At 41.9% G+C, this 24,402-nt stretch overlaps 1 protein-coding gene across 2 annotated transcripts in view; it reads right to left on the reverse strand.

Moving 5' to 3' along the window:
- Positions 1–24,402, reverse strand: part of LOC126272618 (ral guanine nucleotide dissociation stimulator-like 1) — a 518,089-nt gene that overhangs the window by 72,015 nt on the left and 421,672 nt on the right. For both annotated transcript variants that reach the window (XM_049975577.1, XM_049975576.1), the window contains exon 2: positions 14,923–15,027. In XM_049975577.1, the coding sequence (XP_049831534.1) occupies positions 14,923–15,027 (105 nt within the window). The remainder of the gene's footprint in view (positions 1–14,922; positions 15,028–24,402) is intronic.

A 24,402-nucleotide genomic window follows, 5' to 3' on the forward strand; every position in this document is an offset into this window, starting at 1 on the left:
GTTTTCTTAATGTGGAAGTAATAAAGTCGATGTGATTTAGAAGAATGGAATAAAATAAAAAGGATATTCATAGCAACAGGCAACTCGTCCTCTGTTATTTTGTCTTCAAGAACCTGCAACGCAAGATCAAAATTTTCAGCAGTAAGAACGTACTCTTGGACACAATGAGGTGTTGAGCCAACAGCAGCAGCAGCAGCAGCAACAACAATAACAATAACAATAACAATAACAACAACAACAACAACAACAACAACAACAACAACAACATAATCAAGATAAGTTAAAAAAAAAAGTTCTTCTGTAATCTTACCCCTCTCAAAGTTTCAAAATTTGTGCAAAGAATGAGAACTTTAATGGTGACGTGTGGGAGAATAAGATAACACATTTTACATGCAAACAACATGAGAGGTTATTACACATTATCTCTTACAATAAAACATGTACTATTTAATTTAATGTAATCAGATAGCTACTCATCAAGTGGTGGCAGGAAAACACATATATAAAAGAAGATTATACTACTGCAAGTTTTGGGGCCAGTGGCTCCTCCTGCTGGCAGAAGGGTTGAAGGGAAAGGAAGAGGAGTGAATGAAAAGGACTGGTTTAGGAAAAGCGGCAGATCTCGGAAAAGTCACGCAGAACAGACGGTCAGGGGAGACTTACCAGACGAGATGAGAGGGAAAGACTGGGGACTCCACTGCCCCAGTTTGATTCTGTTGGCAATGCAATAATTCAAGGTACAGGCAGCAGTGTCAGTGGCATTGAGAAACCACCAAACTTGTTAAAATTAAATGAGGCTCCAGGACCAGATGGAAGCAGATTCTATGCAGAAATTATGTAGAACATTCTAAGAAAAAATTGTGCCCAGCGGCTAGAAGGATGCAAAGGACACACGTCTCTGTAAGAAGGGCAGCATACATGATCCACAAAACTGCTACTCATTTTCATTGATGATCCTGTGTCGTACAATCTTGGAACACTTTCTGAACTCACACATAATGAGGTACCTTATCTCTAACAGAATTACCTCCATCGATACAAACCAACATTGACTCCAAAAATGTTGCTCATATAAAATGATACTTTCCTTATCCTTGCACGACATCCCGAAGGCCCTGGATGAAGACAGTGTGGTGGATTTCCTGGTTTTTAAAAAGCATTCTACTCAGTAAGCTACCATGTCAATGCTTCTGTTCTTGACCAGCCCATGTTCATAAATGATTAACTGCCGTGCACAAAGGACTGGTTGCCTGTCAATATCGCGGCATCCTGGGAGCACTGAATGTGTCTCAACTGCTGATGACTTTAAGCGATACTGCAACACCCTTACACGAAGCATTCAGCAAAGGCGACAAGGAAAGTGGTCCAAAGGAGAGTGCTGCTCCAGTATGACAATGCGCGGCCCCACACCAGCAACTATCTGCAACTATCACTACCTCTGTACCTCATCTGATGAAAATTTCTTTCCAACAAGCAAAAGTTTCAAATACGGAAGAAGAGAAAGTCTCTTGGGGTTAAGTCGGGCGAATAGGGTGGATGAGGAACCAATACAAAGCCCAATTCATGTATTTTGGTCATTTTTATAGGTGACGTATGGGGTGGTGCATTATCCTGGTGACAGAGCACGTTTTGGTGTGCCAAGATTTTTATTTTTTCCGCAACATAAGTTTCAAAGGATTCTGCAATGAAACACAATAAAGTACAGTTATGATTCTGCCTTTTTCCAAGTAATATATGGGGATTATTCATTGAGAATAATAAAAAAAAAAGAAGCAGTGGTCATCACCTTACGAACTGACAACTTTGTCCATTGTTTTGACTGCCGTTTTGACTATGGTGTGCAATGATGGATCCAGGTTTCATCAAGTCACAAATCGGCGCAAAAAGTCTTGTCGATTGCGACTAAACATTGCGACAGTCTGTTGAAAGTTTGTGCCTGATGAGCTTTTGGTCGACTGGCAGCGATTGCAATACCCACCTCGCACACAGCTTCCTCATAGCCTACTCTCCGTGCAGGATGCTACACATTCGCCCATTTGACATGCCTACAGTCCCAAGGATCTCTCGAATTTTTATACAGCGGTCTTGCATTATCATATAATTGATTTTGTCAGTGGTTTCCTTCGTGGTAACTCCAGTTGGATGGTTGGAGAGCGCTTCGTCTTCGGTGCTAGTGCGACCACGTTCAAATTCATTAATCCAGAAGTAAATGGTCTTCAGTGACGGTGCAGAGCCATCTAATTCTGTTTTGCTTTGTGAGGCAGTCCAACCCTTCAAATAAAAGTGTTCAACAACAACATGAAATTCGGTTTTCTTCGTTTTCAATAGCAATCGATTCATTGACCAATTCAGACGGCTGTCAACAATGAGCTGAACGCTGTAAATTGCTGAAATCCTTATGCGATCCTTGGAACAATCAAGTTTACCAACTATGAAGGAGCAACAAAAATGTTCCATTATTTCATGGAAATTTACCAGACCACCCTCGTATTAAGGCGTTTTCCCCGTTCGATTCCAGTATAGAGCATGGTAAGTATGCTTGCTTAAATGCCTTTGTGCACGTTGCAATTAGTGTAATCTTGTCTTCGCGATTCCTGTAGGAGCGATACGTACGAAGGTTCCTAAAACTCGGGATAGTTTAGTTGGAACTACAAACATTTGCCAGTTAAGTCATTTCACCATCCCTGTGACTCTCGTGGATCAAAAAAACCTGTGACCATTTGTGCTGCCTTTCTTCGTGTCTACTCAGCACCCGCGTTACTAGTGATGGGACACCCGATAGTTTTCATCAACAGACTGGTCAGTCAATTGCTTTTTCCTTCAGTCGGTTTTTTGCATCATTTGTTTCCTGTCAGAGAGATATTGCGGCATATCCTCTTTCACCGTAATATTCCGATCTACTTATTTTGCTTTGCAGGGCTTGTGTTTTACTGTCAAACGAATTACTTACATTCTTGTTGCTTGTGCAAATAGCCTTCCCAAAATCGGCACCCTTTAAAAATCCAAACTTTTTCCTCAGACTATTATTTGAAAGCCAGATAGTTAAGAAGCTTTTTGTTTGTTTACTACCTTTCCTAAACGGAACTTAGAGAAGAGGTCTTGGCGGAGAACAAGTTCTGATAGCACAAAGATAGGGAAGAAATTATGGCTATTGTTTTTAAAGGAACAAGTTTTGACATTCGTTTTAATCAATTGAAGGACAGCGTGGTAAACATAAATCTCCCGAAGACCTGAACACTGCTCCTCGAAAATTCGTGTCCAATACCTTAATAACTGCACGAACTTCATCGGTAAAATCAGTTGTAGGGAGCAAGAATCCCTCAAACCACTGTGAAGTGCATGGCAGACTACATTTTATTTCTTCCTGCTGCTTCCGGGAAGAATGATACCTTAAATGCCTCGGTGCATGCCGTAATTAGCGTAATCTTTTGTTCATACTCACCATGGTAATGATACAAACCGGGTTGTAATACAGGGTGTGGCGCGGAAACTTTCTCATTTGAAACACACACCACACAGCAGCCGTTCCTCATTGTTATGGATGGCTGAGCCCTTTCGAAAGTGGGAACCCAACCTTTTTTTTTTTTTTTTAGGGTTAGTTTAGTAACGATAATTCAGTGGACGAGAGAGGAGCGCACATTCGTTACGACGACTTACTTCTCTCAATGGCCGTTCGGTCATTGCTACGCAGCGTGGATTCAAGCAAAAGTTTAATTTCGCGCCTGCAGGTCGTGTTGCTGACAGAAAATCGATTGGTATGTGAGTGAAGACTATTATGGATATTGGTAGTGCACAGAAAAGGAAACCAGCCCCTTCAAGAACCATCAGGACACGTGAAAACGTCGAGAAAGTAAGGCTGGCGATTTTGAATTCCCCCAAGCAATCTTCAGGCAAACATGCCGCTGCTCTTGCAATTTCTGATGGCACAGTGAGACGAATCCGTCATGAAGACTTAATATTGCATCCGTACAAACTGGCTGTAGTGCACACACTTAATCAACATAATTTTGTTTCACGAAACAACACGTGCCCATGCATACAGAATATGTGAGTGTTTGATGCGCGTTATTCAAAACTGGCTCATGGTTTTTCGAAGAGAACAACTGGGCAGTTACGATCACTTCTGAGCATTATGTCCAGACGATTGACAAGGTTTTTTTTCCCGATCTTGAAGAAATGTGCGTGGTAGAGAGGGGGGGGGGGGGTCTGGGTACAACAAAACGGCGCCACGTCTCACATGGCACGAGCGTCAATGACTCTCAGGCCTATTCGTGTTGCTACTGCCAGTACAGACAAAGACGAACTAGACAAAGTGGACTGAAACTTCCGATTTGGACTCTCCAAATGCACTGAGCAGAAGTGGAAGCAATCGCACTTATAGACTAATTGAATTTCCCCTAATATTCTTGTAAACAACTGCTCTTTACTACCTGCTTTACCTACTACTATGGGATAGTTCCATTTCATATCCTTACAAACTGTTACACCCAAATATTTGTACGAGTTGACCGATTCCAATTATGACGTGTTATTATTGTCGTCGTAGGACATTACGTTTTTTTTTTTTTTTTTTCGTTTTGTAAAGTGGACAGTTTTACATTTCTAAACATTTAAAATAGGTTGCCCATCTTTGTACCACTATGAAATTTTATCAGGATCAGACTGAATATTTGTGCAGATTTTTTCAACAATCTAGATAACGGCATCGTTTGAGGAATGTCTGAGGTTACTGTTGTCTGTCAAGTCATTGATACTGAATAACAACATACTTCTACCTCTATCGATAACTCTTATCCAAGACAACATGCTGCGTTCTGCCTAATAAGAAATCGTCAGTCTGGTCACGAATTTCGTTTGATACCCAGTATGATCGTACCTTTGTTAGTAACTATTAGTGTGATACGAAATCGGATGCTTTACGAACATCAAGAAATACTACATCCATCTAATTTCCTAGACAGTTTTCAGAATTCTGTGTGTGAAAAAAGGAAACTGGGTTTCGCCTGGGCTTACAGGGGCAAAAAAAAAATTGACTTTCAGTGTTTCACACAGTTATTGATCAAATTAAAAAATTTAAAATGTTTCCAAAGGCTACTTATTAAGAGCTACAATTTTATTTGAAGGTTTAACACATTTAAGGCAAGTTTTACGGTTCGGAACTGTGAATATGTCTGGAGGAAGTGTGCGCATGGCGCGCAGATTTCCTAGAAGGAACCCCTTGAGTGTGAGATCGCAAGTTCAATCTTTAATAAGATTCACTTGAAATTGTCGAGTTAAAAATTATTATATTAGCTGCTAATGACATGCCATGTGCATCAGCAAGACAACAGATGTCTCTGGGGGATGCAGAGAGCAACCTTCTATGGGATGTATGTACTACACTTCACAAAATGGACATCTTCGACATTCAAGAAACGTTCAAAACAATCCATGAACTTGTACCCATGAACACCGAATGAAAAATGGCGTGCCACAGTGATCACAAAGGTTCGCACCATCAAGATCGAAGGCGAACTCCTTGGAAGTTACAAACCGTGCACGGCGTTCAGGTAGATATCCTTTCTTAAAAAATGCATACAGAATTGTACTGGTGTAACTGGATGATGAGAATTGATGGAATACAATGGCATGCAACTGATTCTGAAACAGTCTGTCGTGGAGCTTATCGTGAAACCGGCTATCCTTCGAGGCTTCGCTGCAGGTAGTGCGATAATATGTTTTACAAGCACGGAAAAAACAAAGATCCACAGGATGAGTTTGTCAAGTGGTTCAATATCACATACTTTTCAGGGGGAACAGTTTGCTCGAAGGTAATATGATGTTTATACACAGATCAAGAATCAAGCAAATGCAAGTTATTTTGATCAGCTATTGGCTAAAAACAGTGTTCATATCATAGTTGAAAGTCTCTTACGCTCATTTTTCCACTCTTGCGGGCTGTGACGTAAATATTCCTCACTGCCCTCGCAAGATCGCCCACACGAGGAAGACTCGTAGGGGCAGAGCACTTCCGACTTTCCAGCCAATTTACCATCTACAGTAAGAGTCGGCATAATTGTATACGAATGCGTTAAGGTACTGGTGTTAGTTAACTTGATACAACTCTCTTGGTACCTCTGATTTCTAGGGTTCCTTTCATATGCATTTCCTCTTAAAATCCCGATTGGACGGAATTGAAAACTAGTTCCTTACTGAACGACGGGATAGGTTTGTTTACTTAATCTACCTATTTTCGGGCCGATTCCGCAGTTTTCTGTGCATCGTCAAGTTGACGCTTTGTCTGAAATTTCATTATCTTACGTCTCCTAATTGTGTAGCACTGTTTTTAGTTAAGCAACCATACACTGCTTCCCTTGATATCACTAATGTATGTCGTGCGCCGTTTGACGTGTATAACGTGATAGGTCACTATTATGAACATCCTGATAATTTCATCGGGCATCCTTGAAACGCGCAAACCCCGGGTTTTGCAACAAGCATGGTCTGTCCCCCTTGAATGTCCATAGCTTTTCTTATGCACTACACGGTCATGTTACTGCGGACTTATTCGAAATCCTCCTGTAATTCTTTTTTTCCTACGTTGCGGATGATCTTCCATGTACATAATTATGTATACTAAAAGGTATCAGATAGATTATATAATGGTAAGACAGAGATTTAGGAACCAGGGTTTAAATTGTAAGACATTCCCAGGGGCAGATGTGGACTCTGATCACAATCTATTGGTTATGACCTGTAGATTAAAACTGAAGAAACTGCAAAAAGGTGGAAATTTAAGGAGATTGCACCTGGATAAACTGAAAGAACCAGAGGTTGTACAGAGTTTCAGGGAGAGCATAAGGGAAAAATTGACAGGAATGGGGGAGAGAAATACAGTAGAAGAAGAATGGATAGCTTTGAGGGATGAAGTAGTGAAGGCAGAAGAGGATAAAGTCGTTAAAAGACGAGGATTAGTAGAAATCCTTGGGTAACAGAAGAAATATTGAATTTAATTGATGAAATGAGAAAATATAAAAATGCAGTAAATGAAGCAGGCAAAAAGGAATACAAATGTCTCAAAAATGAGATCGACAGGAAGGGCAAAATGGCTAAGCAGGGATGGCCAGAGAACATATGTAAGGATGTAGAGGCTTATCTCACTAGGGGTAAGATAGATACTGCCTACAGGATAATTAAAGAGACCTTTGGAGAAAAGAGAACCAATTGTATGAACATCAAGAGCTCAGGTGGAAACCCAGTTCAAAGAAAAAGAAGACAAACCAGAAAGGTGGAAGGAGTATATAGAGGGTCTATACAAGGGCGATGTAATTGAGGACAACATTATGGAAATGGAAGATGATGTAGACGAAGATGAAATGGGAGATATGATACTGCATGAAGAGTTTGACAGAGCATTGAAAGACCTGAGTCGAAACAGGGCCCCGGGAGTAGACAACATTCCATTAGAACTACTGACAGCCTTGGGAGATCCAGTCCTGACAAAACTCTACCATCTGGTGAACAAGATGTATGAAACAGGCGAAATACCCGCAGACTTCAAGAAGAATATAATAATTCCAATCCCAAAGAAAGCAGGTGTTGACAGATGTGAAAATTACCGAACAATCAGTTTAATAAGCCACAGCTGCAAAATACTAACACGAATTCTTTACAGACGAATGGAAAAACTAGTAGAAGCCGACCTCGGGGAAGATCAGTTTGGATTCCGTAGAAACACTGGAACACGTGAGGCAATACTGACCTTACGACTTATCTTAGAAGGAAGATTAAGGAAGGGCAAACCTACATTTCTAGCATTCGTAGACTTAGAGAAAGCTTTTGACAATGTTGACTGGAATACTCTCTTTCAAATTCTAAAGGTGGCAGGGGTAAAATACAGGGAGCGAAAGGCTATTTACAATTTGTACAGAAACCAGATGGCAGTTACAAGAGTCGAGGGACATGAAAGGGAAGCAGTTGTTGGGAAGGGAGTAAGACATGGTTGTAGCCTCTCCCCGATGTTATTCAATCTGTATATTGAGCAAGCAGTAAAGGAAACAAAAGAAAAATTCGGGGTAGGTATTAAAATCAATGGAGAAGAAATAAAAACTTTGAGGTTCGCCGATGACATCTTAATTCTGTCAGAGACAGCAAAGGACTTGGAAGAGCAGTTGAATGGAATGGATAGTGTCTTGAAAGGAGGATATAAGATGAACACCAACAAAAGCAAAACGAGGATAATGGAATGTAGTCGAATTAAGTCGGGTGCTGCCGAGGGAATTAGATTAGGAAATGAGACACTTAAAGCAGTAAAGGAGTTTTGCTATTTGGGGAGCAAAATAACTGATGATGGTCGAAGTAGAGAGGATATAAAATGTAGACTGGCAATGGGAAGGAAAGCGTTTCTGAAGAAGAGAAATTTGTTAACATCGAGTATAGATTTAAGTGTCAGGAAGCCATTTCTGAAAGTATTTGTATGGAGTGTAGCCATGTATGGAAGTGAAACATGGACGATAAATAGTTTGGACAAGAAGAGAATAGAAGCTATCGAAATGTGGTGCTACAGAAGAATGCTGAAGATTAGATGGGTAGATCACATAACTAATGAGGAAGTATTGAATAGGATTGGGGAGAAGAGAAGTTTGTGGCACAACTTGACCAGAAGAAGGGATCGGTTGGTAGGACATGTTCTGAGGCATCAAGGGATCACCAATTTAGTATTGGAGGGCAGTGTGGAGGGTAAAAATCGTAGAGGGAGACCAAGAGATGACTACACTAAGCCGATTCAGAAGGATGTAGGTTGCAGTAGGTACTGGGAGATGAAGAAGCTTGCACAGGATAGGGTAGCATGGAGAGCTGCATCAAACCAGTCTCAGGACTGAAGACCACAACAACAACAACCCGCTCCTTGGATGACGATTGTCCTTTATTACGTTTCACTGGAAACAGGATAATGAACTGCGGTTCGACACCTGTTTGAATATAACTTTCACTTGTTAAGCACTTATCGGCATCATTGTACTCCTCGTTCGAACAGTCGAGCTTGTACGACACCACACATTCCACTGACTCATCTTGCAGAAACGCTAATATTTCGGCCACTACTACTTTCACACACTGCGAAATTGCTAGGATTTATTTCTGACGAAATCTCAACTTAGGCAACTTTTGTTGTAGATATAATGCAACATTTGCTTTGTTTATCGTTGTCATTGCTTTGCCCCGTTTCAACACCCCTAGTGCTGTAGCACTGTTGTGAGCTACTCGTCGACTAAGCCGTTCAACGGCGCTTCGCAGCCTCATGCTGTACTCACCACTGGATACCTTCAGTCCCTCCCCAAGCTGCCATTAGCAGCCAATACTGTGGTTGCATGGCATGCAACATGTGGGGCGTCGAATTCTGAAGCATCATCGGCCTTTTGCGAGCTCGCACACAAGGGGGTTCCTTCTCAGTCAGTCATTCAGTATTGGAGAATATTATCACTTACGAGAGTTCGGACGAACAGTACATATAATTTCAAACTTTTTCGGAACTTTTCTCGCTTAAACGCTTAACGTCAAATATTTAACACATTTACTCATCTCTTAAGTAATGAGACGTTTCAAGCTGTTATATACATGGGAACTCGATTCTCTGAAGAATCAGAGGTGGGAGGTCTGCCGGTTTTCTTTTGTACGTACTTACATTTTGTGTTTGTTGAAATGTGTGTTTTATGTCTAAACAAAATGGTTAAGTCTACAGGTAAAGGTGAGTGATACTGCTAATATTTTATTTGTAGACATAAGGCGTGTTCCAAGACTAATTAATCAAATATGAGCAATGTCGCAAATACCGGCCGTGAGAGCCTGAATTTTATGACAAAGTGTACCATCTTTCAGTGCTTAAATTATTGAAATTAATGTTATTAGACGTCGTCTTAACGTGTTATACGAAAGCAAAAAATGTTTACAAGTATGAGTTCACTCTGTTTAACACTGGTAAGGGCACCGCGTGAGAAATATGGCCTTGGGCTTGGCCACCCATGTACTGTCACCGTCCCCACATTGGGTCAGACTAGTGTATCGCCGCCCAGGCCACTCCCCTTAAATTATACTCTTTATGGGACGCCATCGAGCGAGACGTGTGAGTTTTGGACCCAGCTCTAGTCAACCTTCATGCGTTGATGCGTGCGGCCATCGATTAAAATGGTCTCCAACGGTTTTCGTGCCTCGTGAAGCAAAGACTGTAACGCTGAATGGTGGAAGGAATGTATACGATGGGCGTTTGAAAAGTCCGTGCAAAAATAAAAACTACTTACGTGTTTGGGGTAAACCTTTTTTATTTTTCGACATAGTCTCCTTTTAGACTTATACACTTCGTCCAAGGCCGAAATAGCTATTAGTTGCTGCAATCACCTCTCCGTTTGAATAAAGTCTTTGCCCCTCCAGCCATTTCTTCAAATTGGGGAACAAATAATAGACCGAGGGAGCCAAGTATGGAGAATGGGGGGGGGGGGGGGGGATGTTAAACGAGTTGGAATCCTATTTCCAATAATTTTGCGACCACAACTGCTGAGGTGTGTGCTGGTGCATTGTCGTGATGGAAAATGACTTTTTTGCGGTCCAATTGCCGGCGTTTTTCTTGCAGCTCGGTTTTCAAACGGTCCAATAACCATGAATAATATGCTCTTGTAATAATTTTACCGTTTTCCAGATAGTAGATGAGGATTATCCCTTGCTAATCCCAAGAGACAGTCCCCATGACCTTTACGCCTTTTTTGGTGCAGATTCTCCCTTGGTAACCCATTGTTTAGATTGTACTTTGGAGTACAGTACTGTATCCATGTTTCATCCACAGTGACGATACGACACAAAGTCCTGCGGATTCTTCCTGAACAGCTGCAAACCAGCCTTGCAACACTTCACACGATTTCGTTTTTGGTCAAGCGTGAGCAATCGCGGAACCCATCTTGCGGATAGATTTCTCATGTCCATATGTTTATGCAAAATATTATGTACCAGTTCAATCGAGATGTCCACAGCATTAGCAATCTCACGCACTTTAAATCTTCTGTCATCCATCACCATACCATGGATTTTATCAATGATTTCTGGAGTCGTAACCTCCACAGGGCGTCCAGAACGTTCAGCATCATTTATGCCCATATGGCCACTCCGAAAATTTTGAAACCACTTATAAACTGTTCTAATCGAAGGTGCAGAGTCACCATAATGTTTATCATGTTTCTCTTTTGCCTCCTGAGGCGTGTTGCCTATCATAAACTAATGTTTAATCCCCACACGAAATTCTTTTTCGTCCATTTTTTGACAATCACTCGAAAAAATGGTTCATATGGCTCTGAGCACCATGGGACTTAACTTCTGAGGTCATCAGTCCCGTAGAACTTAGAACTACTTAAACCTAACCAACCTAAGGACATGACACACATCCATGCCCGAGGCAGGATTCGAACCTGCGACCGTAACGGTCGCGCGGTTCCAGACAGAAGCGCCTAGAACGGCTCGGTCACTCCGGTCGGCACAATCACTCGACTTCCTTGATTCACACGAATGCCAAACACAAAGAAATAGACCAATATGGGAAGAACGCACACCAAGTTTCAGCCAAAGATGCTACTAACAAAAGATGTCATCGATACTTGCCTGTGGTGCCATCTCTCGGACTTTGCAAACGCCCCTCGTAGAAGGGCTACACAAAAAGAATGAAGGCAATATTACAGAACGGAAAGTGGTTTTAGATGAATATGAGATGGCAGATATGATACTACGAGAAGAATGACAGGACACTCAAATATCTGAGTCGAAATAAGGCTCTTGGAGTGGATGACATTTCCTCGGAATAAATGAGGTTCTAGGGAGAACACACTACGACAAAGGTATTCCATCTGATATGCAAGAAATACACTGAGGTGACAAAAGTCTTGAGATACCTCCCAATATCGTGTCAGACCACCTTTAGCCCGCCATCCGGCGGTACCTCAATGTGGCACGGACTCCACAAGTCGCTGTCGAGTCCTCTTCACAAGTGTTGAGCCGCGCTGCTTCTACAGCCACCATAATTGCGAAAGGCTGGCGGCGCAGGATTTTGTGGACGAACTGACCTCTCGATTATGTCCCATAAATGTTGGATGGGATTCAAATCGGGAGATCTGAGTCGCCAAACCATTCGCTCAAATCGTTCAGAATGTTCATCAAACCAGTTGCGAACAACTGTGGTCCAGTGCCATCGCCCACTGTCATCCATAAAAATTCCGTCCACGAATGGCTGCAAATGGGCTCCAAGCAGTCGAACATAACGACTTCCAATCAATGATGGCTTCAGTTGGATCAAGGGACCCATTCCTTTCCATGTAAACACAACCCACAATATTATGGAGCCACCACCTGCTTGCACACTGCCTTGTTGACAACTTGGTCCGCGGCTTCGTGGGCTCTGTGCCACACTCGAACCTTGCCGTCAGCTCTTACAAACTTAAATTGGGAGGTGCTGCATGCAATGTTGTGGTGTTAGCAAAAGCAAGCCCATTAACGCCAAATTTAGCCGCACTGTACCTACAGATACATTCCTCGTACGTACCACATTGACTTCTACAATCATTTCACGCTGTGTTGCTTATCTGTCAGTAATGACAACCCTACGCAAACGCCGGTGCCCTCGGTTGTTAAGTGAAGGCCGTCACTCACTGCGTTGTCCGTTAGTACGTGGCGAGAAGTAATGCCTGAAATCTGACATTCTCGGCACACTCTTGACTCTATGGGGCCCGGAATACTGAATTCCTTAACGATTTCCGAAATGGAATGTCACTCACGTCTAGCTCCAACTACCATTCTGCGTTCAAAGTCTATTAATGCTCATTTTGTGGTCATAACGACGTTGGAAAACTTTTCAAGTTAATCATCTGAGTTCAAATCACAGTTCCGCAAATGCACTGCTCTTTTATACCTTGAGTACGCGATACAACTGCCATCTGTATATGTGCATATCGCTATCCCATTTGTCACTTCATTGTACGAGACTGTTGAAATACCTTCAGTCTTCAAGAAGAGTATAGTAATCCCTTTCCAAAGAAGGCAAGTGCTGATTCGTGTTACTGCTACCGAATCATAGTTTCAATAAGTCTTAGTTGCATAATACTGCCACGAATTATTTGCGGAATAGTGGAAAAACTGATAGAAATTGATCTTGGAGAAGTTCGGTTTGGGTTCCGGAGAGATGTAGGATAGGAACACGCGAAGTAATTCTATAACGACATCTTAAAACACAGAATGAAGAAAGGCAAATCCAAATTTATAACAAATGCTGACTAGAATGCACACTTTGAAATTCTGATGGGTGCAGGCATAAAACACGGGGTGGAAAAGGTTATCCACAATTTTCTCAGAAACCAGAGTGCAGTTGTAAGAGTCGAAGGACGTGAAAGTGGGGCCATAGTTAAGAAGGGGACGAGACACTGTTGTAGCATATCTCCCATGTTACTGTCAGTAAAATGTAGAAGCAGTGAAGGAAAGCAAAGATAAATTCGGAATGGGATTAAAGTTCAACAAGAAAAAATAGAATCCTGTAAGAATAACAATTTCTTCGGCAAACCTCAGAGATGGCAAAGGACGTGGATCATCTTTGAAACATGATTTGAAAAGAATAAATAGTGGCTTGAAAAGAAGTTTTAAGATGGACCTCAACAAAAAATAAAACGAGGCTCAATCATTGATTGCAGGCTTTCACGGTCGGTATTTGCGCAATTGTTGATATTTGTTTAATGGCCATTAGGTCATGGCTCAAGGTATACTTCTCTGCCTAACGTTTCGTCCTCCAATGTTGAAGACACGATCAGAAGCTTTAACGATCAGAAGCTTTAACGATCAGAAGCTTTAACGATCAGAAGCTTTAACGATCAGAAGCTTTAACGATCAGAAGCTTTAACGATCAGAAGCTTTAACGATCAGAAGCTTTAACGATCAGAAGCTTTAACGATCAGAAAACAGTTACACACTTTAACAAGCTCAGTTCGTCTTGCTGGGCGCCTTCGAGTCTGTAACTGCTTTCCGAGCCCTTATGCCTCTGATGACGTTTCCAGCATTTGAAAACGAAACGATAGGCAAAAGTTTATGCCATGGACCACGGCCTTATGCCCATAAAACAAAAAAAATCAGCAATTAAAACAAGGTTGTTGGAATGTATTCAGTGTAAGGGAATTAGATTAGCAAATGAGGCACTAAAATAACCTCTGTCTGTTGTTATTTGAGTAACGAAATAACTGATTATGTCTGAAGTAGAGTACATAAAATGCAAACTAGTAACGACAAAAAGTATTTTTAAAAAAGAGAAATTTGTTAACATCGAATATGAATTTCAATATTACAAAGTCTTCCTTGAAGGCATTTATCTGGATGCAGCCTTATGCGGAAGTGAAACGTGGACTGTTAACATTTCAAAGGAAAAGAGAACAAAAGCTTTTGACAGACGGGTAGATCGAATAACTAATGAGAAGGTACTAAATCGAATTGAGCAAAAAAGAAAATTTATGGCACATATTCATTAAAAGAAGGGATCAGTTGAAAGGCACCAAGGATTCTTCAGTTTGGTAATCGAGCGAAGTGAGTGGGGTAAAAATTGAAGGAGGAGCCAACGGTTTGAAGAAGAAGGTTCAAATGTATGGAGGTTGCAGCCGTTATTCAAACATGAAGATGCTTGCGCAGGAGAGACTAGCGTGGAAATCTGCATCGAACCAGTATTCGGACTGAAGACCGCTACACACGGAGACTCTGCCTGGATGTTGTCATCTCTATAATCAGAGCTCAAGGGGCTGCTGGTATCTGCTGCGTAGGTGTGTCTAATTCATTTGCTCAATGATGTATGTGACAAACATTTAACTCCACAGTGTCAGTAATCGATCACTGCTGCGTTACATAACTGCAGGAAAATGGAGAACTGCGAATACTCACGGAAGAGACGCTTCGCGTCGGGCGGTGGTATCGCACCTTCTTGAGGTAGACGGTGTAGAGAGCACCCTCCACGCGCTCCTCGCCCCACAGTCTCCAGGTCGGCTGCTGTAACACACACAACACACGCGCACTTAGTTCTGCACGTATCCCCGTAGAACATGGCGAAAACCCGTACAATACAACATTGGAAACAAAGACATGTACATCGTGCAAACGAAAGGCGTTGTCGCCGCAAGATACCAGATACAGGGCAACAGTATACGCCTGATCAGCTTTCTTATCCTTAGCTTTTGTTTGTCCTTGCCGTACCTGAAACAACTTGTACCACACAGCTGATGTAATGAACTGTAGTTTCCTTCAATTCCGTGACTTATTAATTGAATAGCGACTGTTATGGACCAAGTTAAGTAACAATTATGTATCAATGAAATCCTCTTCCTAGCCCATATCCTTTGCAGTTTCATGTTCTATTGAATTTGTTGCCACTTTACGAATGAGACATTTCAAACGCAATTCGTGTTAATGTTGCCTGGAGGCGAAGCGCTTTTTACCGAGAGAGGTGGCGCAGTGTTCAGCACTTTGGAATCGCATTCGGGAGGACGTCGGTTCAAACTCGAGTTGGGCCACCCTGATTTAGGTTTTGCTTGATTTTCCTAAATCGCTCCAGGCAAATGTCAGGACGGTTCCTTTGGAAGGAGACGGTCGATTTCCTTCTCCTTCCTTGACATCAACCGAGCTTGTGCTCCGTCTCTAACGACCTCGATGTCGACGAGAGTTTAAACCCAATCTTCCTTTCTTTCCCCTTCCTTCCTTCCTTGCGAAGCGTTTATGGATCCACATTATTTTCCCCTTCTGCAAATGCATACAGTCGTCTTAAGAGTTCTCATAACTACTGTATTTTAAGAATGCCAGCGTATTTCTGACGTACCGATAGTCGGTATACAGAACTCGCAGAGCCACCAATTTCCGTCATCCTCGTGAGATACTGTTTTTCTTATAATATGCGACAGAAATGTGTTCGAAATTGCCCAAGGACTGCGCCAGAAGCAACTTCATTTTCGCGCGTGACCCGACCCTCTTCTCACACACTCCCCTCAACTGTTTGCCCGTCATATTAAAAACAACCAGGAAACACTTTTATCCACGGCGTGCATTATCAATTTGCATCTTTTTCACGCAATTATGCGTTTGTATGGATGTTTTGTGTCACTGAATGAACTCAAATACATCAACTAGGTTAAGCTAGTTATGAGAACAAACTGGATTATTTCTGTATCCTCCCGATTTCATTGTCACTGATAGAACGAAACTACGTTATCTCTAATATCTTCACTTTCGAAACAAAATATTTTACAGATTTTTGTGAAAATACAGACTGAATAAAAAGAACTTTGAGAACACCCTCTTCGAAATAAAAGCAAAACAAATTTTGCACTTTTCCGCCAATGGAATTCGCGTGCGCGTTTTGAGTTGCATAAGCCATCTTTTCAACAGTGGATGCTAATAGTACAGTATTTGCGTATAACCTGTTATTATGGAATATTTGCATTTCAAAAGCAAATTACTGATGAAACCTCTAGCATTCCACGTCTGACGTTGCGATATATTGCAGGATGATTACAACGAAAAATAAATAAATAGTATTAACAGCAGTGTGTCTGAACTAACACATGTCACGAAAAACAGAGAAGCCTCACCCGTCGCCCATTAAAAGCTGTTAAACATCATGTTTTGCGTATCTCATATGATACGTCGTAAAGGGCCTGGGTCCTATGGGACTTAATTTATTATTTCTACCTAAGATACAATATTTGGAATCCTTTCACGCCGTTATTAGCGAAAGTAGTAGTTTACTGTGCTTCTTATTTGCCCTATAAAATATAATGTTAATTTAGATAGCCTAGCTTTCAAAATTCACTTTTCTTTTTTCCGTTTAATTAGTCTAATTTCCTACCTTTTTCCTCCAAATTTCCGCTTTTGCTTTCTTGGGCGATAACTCGAATACTTCTTCAGGAACTACTCAAGCAATGTAGGAGAGCAAAAAGAGATTTTCGGTTGTTTAACACGTATTTCGCGAATTCACGGTACCAAAAAGATCAATTTAAGGAAACAAAATGCGTAAGGAGTGTTGTGGTGAGGAGGTAAGAGATTTCATAGATTAATTGTGGCACGATAAGCACAAGATACAAGATATTCTTCATAGTGGGATCAGAGGCCTGTCATTTACCTGTACAATAGCTGATATTCAGTATTAATTTCAAGAGATAAAACAGGTTTCTTTTAATGCTTTCATCGTACTTAGCAGATACTAACGACTGATTTCAGTATGATGTACAATATCATGCCTATTGGTGTACGCCACCCGGCTGAATACCCGAGAAATATTCAAAACGATTTGAAACGTAAACTTTTCGATTAAGTCCTCATGTAAGTGGACTTACATATCATTAGGGCATGCGTCAACAATTATTATTTGACAAAGTTGCACATTACAATTTATTGTACGCCTGTACTTGCAAAAGCGGGCATCCTACGTGTCGTCATCACATTCAGATTCAATAATGCACTCGTCTATGCACTGAGCTACGATCGAAACACCTCAAATCATCTGGTAAACCTTGACAAAACTGTACAATACGCTGAACCAATTCTTTAACGTTATCAACGGGAGCGCTATTCACTTTGGTTATGAGATGCCTCTTACAGTTAACTCCAGAGGGTTGAGATCAGGCGACCCTGGAGGCCAGGGTACAGACACTTTTCAGCCTATGTTTCTTGGACAATTTTAGTACATCGTCTTACATCAACAGCAAATTATGTCGGTGCCTCATCCAACAGAGTCTAACAAGAAGGTATGGCCAAACTTTCAGAAAACCATCCTCAAACATCTACACAAATAAAATTGCTAATATTCGTTCGTACGAAATTGTAGATCTCCGAAAGTTCTTCACAAATTTCTTTGAAATTTTTACACAACATTGCATTCGAATACGAGCATACTTTTATATACATTCTGGAGCGCCACATATAATATATAAAATGTGTCACACACATTCAAGGAAAAAAACGACACACCACGAAGGACTTCCACAAATTGGTCACAAATTGATGGCGGCCGATGGATGAATGTATGACGCTGCAGAGTAATTTCATTGCGCAGGAGGTAAGGATAGGAAGCAGTGGACATGTCGATGCAAGTGCATGAAGTCGCTGGAAATTCATTCTGAATGCTCAGTTGGACAGTAACTAGGTCTCGCAGACAAGAGCATGAACAATATGCGCAGATGGCAGCGCCTCAGACAGGACGTGTATTTGGGCTGAAAGAAGCCCCTTGGGGTAATCATCGACCGCTCGATATCTGAATAGAAGCGACGCCACTATTCACCGATGTTGGCGGGAATGGTTGAACCACCGCCGAACACTGCATCAAAAGGAAGCGGTCGACCTAAATAGAAGACAGAACGTGAGGACAGAGCAATTGTCAAACAGGCGCTCACAGCCCAGGATTCATCATTATCATCGATCCGACGTGCAAATGGTGTCTGAGTGACCACAAGAACCTTTAGCCACTAACAGGGAGCTGAGCTCAGGGCGCCCATTGCACCGACAAACAATGGCTCTGTACACCAACAAGCCCGTTTGCACTGTTTTCGGTCACATTCGGACTGGAGCCTAATTGACTGGAGTACAACTGTCTTCAGCGATGAGTCTCGCTTGGGACTGAGTTCCGATGATGAGCGGAGACGTATGTGGAGCGCCCTGGACAGCGGTGGGATACAAATCTGTCTGTTGCCCTCTGTACGGCCCAGTAACCAGGAACACGGTTAAGGGTGCCATTTCATTGTATATCAGGACCACTTACGTTGTCATCCGATAATGTACGCCCCGTTTTGTTGCCATTCATGCAAGCCGAGTTGGGCTTACATTTCAGCAAGATAATGCCCGCCCGCACAAACCGGACGTTTCTACTGCTTGTCTTCGCACTCGCCAAATCCTGTCTTGGCCAGCAAGCTGGTCAGATACCTTCCCAACTGAGAAAGTTTGACGCATTATGGACAGGGCCATCCAAACTACTGGGGATTTTTACGACCTAAGGCTCCAGCAGTATGGAATTTTGAAGGATACCCACTCAGGAGGACACGTAAAACTATCAGTCAATGTCAAGCCGAATAACATTCAAAGGGGATAGAGATGGACCAACCTGTTGATGACTTGCTCAATTTGTGAAGCTCGCTCTCGCTCTCGCTCGCTCTCTCTCTCTCTCTCTCTCTCTCTCTCTCTCTCTCTCTCTCTCTCTCAGGTAAACCATCCGACTTTCGTGAACTTTTAATCATGTGTTTATCTGTATACATTAACCAGTTTCCGTCCCAATTAGATAATTCCTTCGTGGTGTGTCTTTTTTCTGTCCTAAGAGTGTATAAAGGGAAACACTTCTGCCAAAAATTTCGAAAAGTTCTTGACCTGTTTAAATTTTTAGACAATACTCTAGAAATAAATGGCTTATATTCATTAACCTCCTTTCCTCCTTCCCTCTGTGCACGAGGGAGCAGCAGAACGTGTGCTTTCTCGTTTCTTTCTTTCCCATTGAATCAGACTTAGCCACAGCAGCAACGCGTGGCCGGTAAGCGCTAATAGAGGAATAAAGTTTGTTATGTAGGCGTGAATCCAGAGACGCTTTATTTACACTACTTCTTTTCATAATCATATTAATCATGAGAACGACACAGGAACAGAACTTACCAGTAGTGCATGAATCGTTTTATTACTTGAAATGTTCAAAACCCCATCTTGGTTAGGTTTGTTAGAATTTATAGCAAGTTGCAATTCGTAGGTTCGCCACCAGTGTTCGTTGTTTCACTTTATCAGAGATAATGTTGAGATGTGACGCGCTTCATTGCTTTACTAGCGAGAAGCACGTAGCATCAACTGTTTAGTGCCCACCACGGACTTAGTTTCCGGCAATCCTCTCCACTGGATGTGCACTCAAATGCGGAGTTGGCAAATGCCCCTTTGCTGTACGGATTAGCAGGTGGTAATAGTAGTCGCGCTCAGCGTTTATATTGGGAGAGATTTGAAGGACGAAAGTGCCCTGCAGGAGTACGTTTGGGCTTAATCGGCGAACGAGTAGGATTACAAAGGTACGGACGATTCAGACTGCATGGTTAGTATTCTAATCATAAGCAGATAAACTGAAAACAACTTTTGGTTTTTTCTTAAAACAGACTGCGAGGAAGAATACGAAACCGTGCTTTTTGAAAGTACAGCAAATCATCATTTTTATCGCAGTCTGGTTTATGAGTAAAGCTGTACATTCTTCAATAAAAAAATTGTAAGCACTGTCCATCTGGAAGTTTACAGGAAGTAACGTGTAAAAATTTGAATTAAGTCGGTCAAGAACTTTTCGACATTTATGGTAAAAACGTCGAACAATGATTTTTCTTTCTATTGTGGTTGGCTAGATTGTGTTCCTCTAAGTGAGAGGAACATTTCCTGAAATTTTGGCCATACCTCTGTTACACCCTATATGCGTTCCACAGCCGCGGACCATGAGTGAAATTTTAGCCCTGATACGTGGGGACTTTATGAAAAAATTTACATTTCTAACAGATGTACAACTAGCACAATACAGGAGTAATTCTCAACTGTCCCGTTAACGACTCGTTTGTGGATTTACGTTTACTTGAACATTTTGGTTTCATTACCATGTACTTTCACTCATATCTTAATTAATACATACTGAAATATGGCACATCTACTAAATTTTTACTAAAAGATATGAAATTTAGTGATGCCACGCTGATGTTACTAAGCCTGATTCCAGTAAAAATTACAGCTATGTAATTATCATGTACGTGCTTAACTAGTCTTTGCCCGAGCTGAGAGTATAGAATCATTTGTGTCCTTGTTTCATGACAGCACTTCTTTTTTTGCAAACCCTGGTGTGAGAGCAGGAATACCGGAGTGGGTAGCAGACAGGACGGCGCTCGGTCAGTCGCCGCGCCCTCGCGCGCGCGCAGCCAGCTCCGATTACGCGACAAGCCGAGGTTTACACGACAGAGCAGGCGCGCTAATTTGCTGGGCAAGCTGAGCTCACGCATCGCGCCGCGACCTGCGCCGCTGCCAAGAAGACGAAAATGCACTCCTCTCTCCCCTCGAGTTCCGATTCGAATGTGCCGTTGCCAACGGGGATTCGGGGATTCCCCGCCGCCGTTATTAAGTCTGCGTTTCATATACGACATAGGTAGAGTAGCGACTGTAGTATCTGACGAGATTCTTTGGACACATCGCTCGCGTCCTCCGTTTAAGGAACCTTTCACCGACCATTAAGTAATTTACGAACGTCGCGAAATACCGTTACCACAGGAGATAGAATTCGAGTTCCGCTACTTTCATATGACCACATTTTCCTCACACGTTTCTACACCAAATTACGAGCGACCTTAAATACCTAATCCAACACTTTTTTTCTGAAAGCATGTTTTATTCAGTAATCCAACATGTCATATTATTTCCCACTGTTTTGGCTACAAAACTCTAATTTTCAATATAATCTCCGTTCAGTGCAATGGCATTACACCACCTAATTGGGACTGTATGCCCGCATGGTGCCACTCCACTGGTCAGCATCGGAGCCAACGTCTTGCAGTATCAAGAACCTCCCAATCATTCACGTACTGCTTTCCGCGGAGTGTATCCTTCATTGGGCCAAACACATGTGAGTCGGAATGTGCAAGATCCGGGCTGGAGGGTGGATCAGGGAGAACAGTCCACTGGAGTTTTGGAGCTCCTCTCGGGTGCGCAGACTTCTGTGACGCCGTGCTTTTGTTCCCTGCCAGGTCTCCGTAGACATTCTGCAAGCGCCTGTGAATATCTGCGATCGTCTGAGTTTCTTTTTGGAGGAAAACCACTGTCATCTTTCTGCTCGTAACGCACCTCAGCTACAGACGTAATTTTGAGGACTACGTGTGTTGCCTCCACATATTTTATGAAACTATAGTGGCTGAAATGGGAGTATTCTACGATGTCTCACAGCAAACGCCGTATTTCTTCAAATCGGCTGACAAAAATACAGTATGTGTTGTATTTCTTACTGAAAGTCCCCTCATACAGTAGGGAAAACTGAACGCCTTTAGTGACGTCACAAATTAATGACCATAGTCACATGTTACTCTAATGATACTCGCAGATTTATCACAGACCGCACTCAAAGCTCCTTCTGACATCCGAATGGTACCACTGCGAGTGTGCACATATTAATAGTTCCTCCATCACCTAAAAAAAAAAAAAAAATCAATCACGCCATGGACGTTTACCTCCGCTGGGCCAGGCATATACGTTTAACGATACGAGATCTCCAAAGTTTCGCCGGTGCAGAATTATGGACCCCCCACTCTCAAGAAAAGGCTTATAGATAGTTCACTACAATACAATACGTATATCTGGCATATTTCTACCTTTAATCAACAAATGAACATAGATTTATAGCCGCTGCCACTAATATAAATCTTACACACAACAGTCCCTCCGCTGTGAAATTCTAGTGTATGCTTTCATCTTCAAATTTGACGCTACTTCAAACTGCACCTACCCATAACACGGCTAGTAGTCAACTCTCATATTTGAAACGAAATCCTCTCACCTCACATAACATCGGAACCAGGCGTGACTGCCCGCGACGTAATTTTCATGACGTCAAACTGTGAGAAATGCTTAACTTAGGTATGCCCGTTCATTAAATGACAACAGAAACATAATGTTGTGTAATGGAATACTGGAGAGGTTCTGATATAGGAAAAGTAAAAGCTGGAGCTGATCCCGTTGTTCCACTCGAGGAAAGGAATCGTTACTTCACATTACCTTCAACCACAACTGAACCGAAAACAAAACAATCAGTTTATGGGGATAAATGACAGTAACTACGAAAAATTCTGTCTCAAGCATGTTCCTGTCAATATCGTTAAAAAATGCATCATGCGTATCAGATCAACGTCTACTGGGCATAGCAGTCTAAATGATGGATTTTATTATTAACCTACTACTGCCCATTGTCACACATCTTCTATCACTCCTCAACCACAAGTGTTTTCCTGTGACCTGGAGACAGGAAATTGTCAAGCCACTATCTAATAAGGTCGTTGCCACAACACCTTCCGATTATCGTCCTAATTACATTCTTCCGGCACCGTCCAAGGCCTTAGTTGTATAATCCTCCATCAGATATATAACTACTTAAGTATAAACAACCTACTAGACGAACGCCAGTCGTCGCAAACATCGCAGCACGACGTCTTCTTTAACAGATGACCTGAAGCTTGCCATAGTTAGACAAAGGGGCCACTATGCCGTGTTTCTGTGGCAAAGCCTTTGAAACAGTCGACACAGACTTTTTTCTTGTTAAAGTGAGCGATCTAATTTTTTCCAAGTTAATGGAATGGTTTCACTTGCACCTACCATCTCTCCAAAAATGCCTTTTTTCTGGCACTATGAGACCAGGCAGAATTAGGCGTCCCCTAGGGTTCGATATTAGGGCCTTTGCTCTTAATTTAACGTCAAAACTTTAACAAACGCTTATACTTCCAGTTGTTGATTACTGTGATGTTATCGTGCAAGGTCTTTTTCAGGAAAGCTTACGGCGCTTGGAGGTGGTGATGAATACCTGCATTCAATGTATCCCTCCCTCTTTATGTCAAAACTGATTAAGATGGTTCGAAAGGGTCTAAGCACTATGGGACTTTACATTTGATGTCATCAGTCCCCTAGACTAAGAACTACTTAGACCTAACTAACCTAAGGACATTACTTACACACGTCCATGCCCGAGGCAAGATTCGAACCTGCCACCGTAGCAGCAGCGCGGTTCCGGACTGAAGCGCCTAGAACCGCTCGGGCACAACGGCCGGCACTGATAAAAAGCTCCTGCTTCAAACGACAGCCAATGGCGTAACTACTAAAGCGACGATTATGGCTGTGTCTTCGTCCTGTACAGTTGTTACGCTATTACAGCCTTCTTTTCAACCAAAATTACATTTCCCAATTCTGAAAGGTAGTGTAGTATATTTACATTTCTTTCTGTGAGAACTCGGTATGTCAAAGTATCGCTAGCACTGCTAGCATTAACATTATTAGCTCTTAGTCAGCGCTGTTGATTCACAGTGTCTTTACATACATTAAAATAATTTTTATTCTATTAATACTATTTTGTAACTATTTGTCATATTAAAATTGTCATTTCTTAAGTAAATATGCTGTTGAAAAAACATAACTGTGATGATAAAAAATACTGTTTGTGAAACCATGGTCCGATGTAAGATTCGGGCCTTCAGGGTCTCTCTTAGCATGTTTAATAAATAAATGTAAGCTGGGATGAACATCTCTGACAAGTTTAATATGAGAGGGAGAAATTAGTGGCCAGCTAAAAGTTTTGAGACGGTCCATGAGGCGTATTAGGTCTGGTCTGGAGAACAGCTCTAAATTGTCAAA

The sequence above is a fragment of the Schistocerca gregaria genome, chromosome 5, assembly GCF_023897955.1.
Source record: "Schistocerca gregaria isolate iqSchGreg1 chromosome 5, iqSchGreg1.2, whole genome shotgun sequence".
Classification (NCBI taxonomy): Eukaryota; Metazoa; Arthropoda; class Insecta; order Orthoptera; family Acrididae; genus Schistocerca; species Schistocerca gregaria.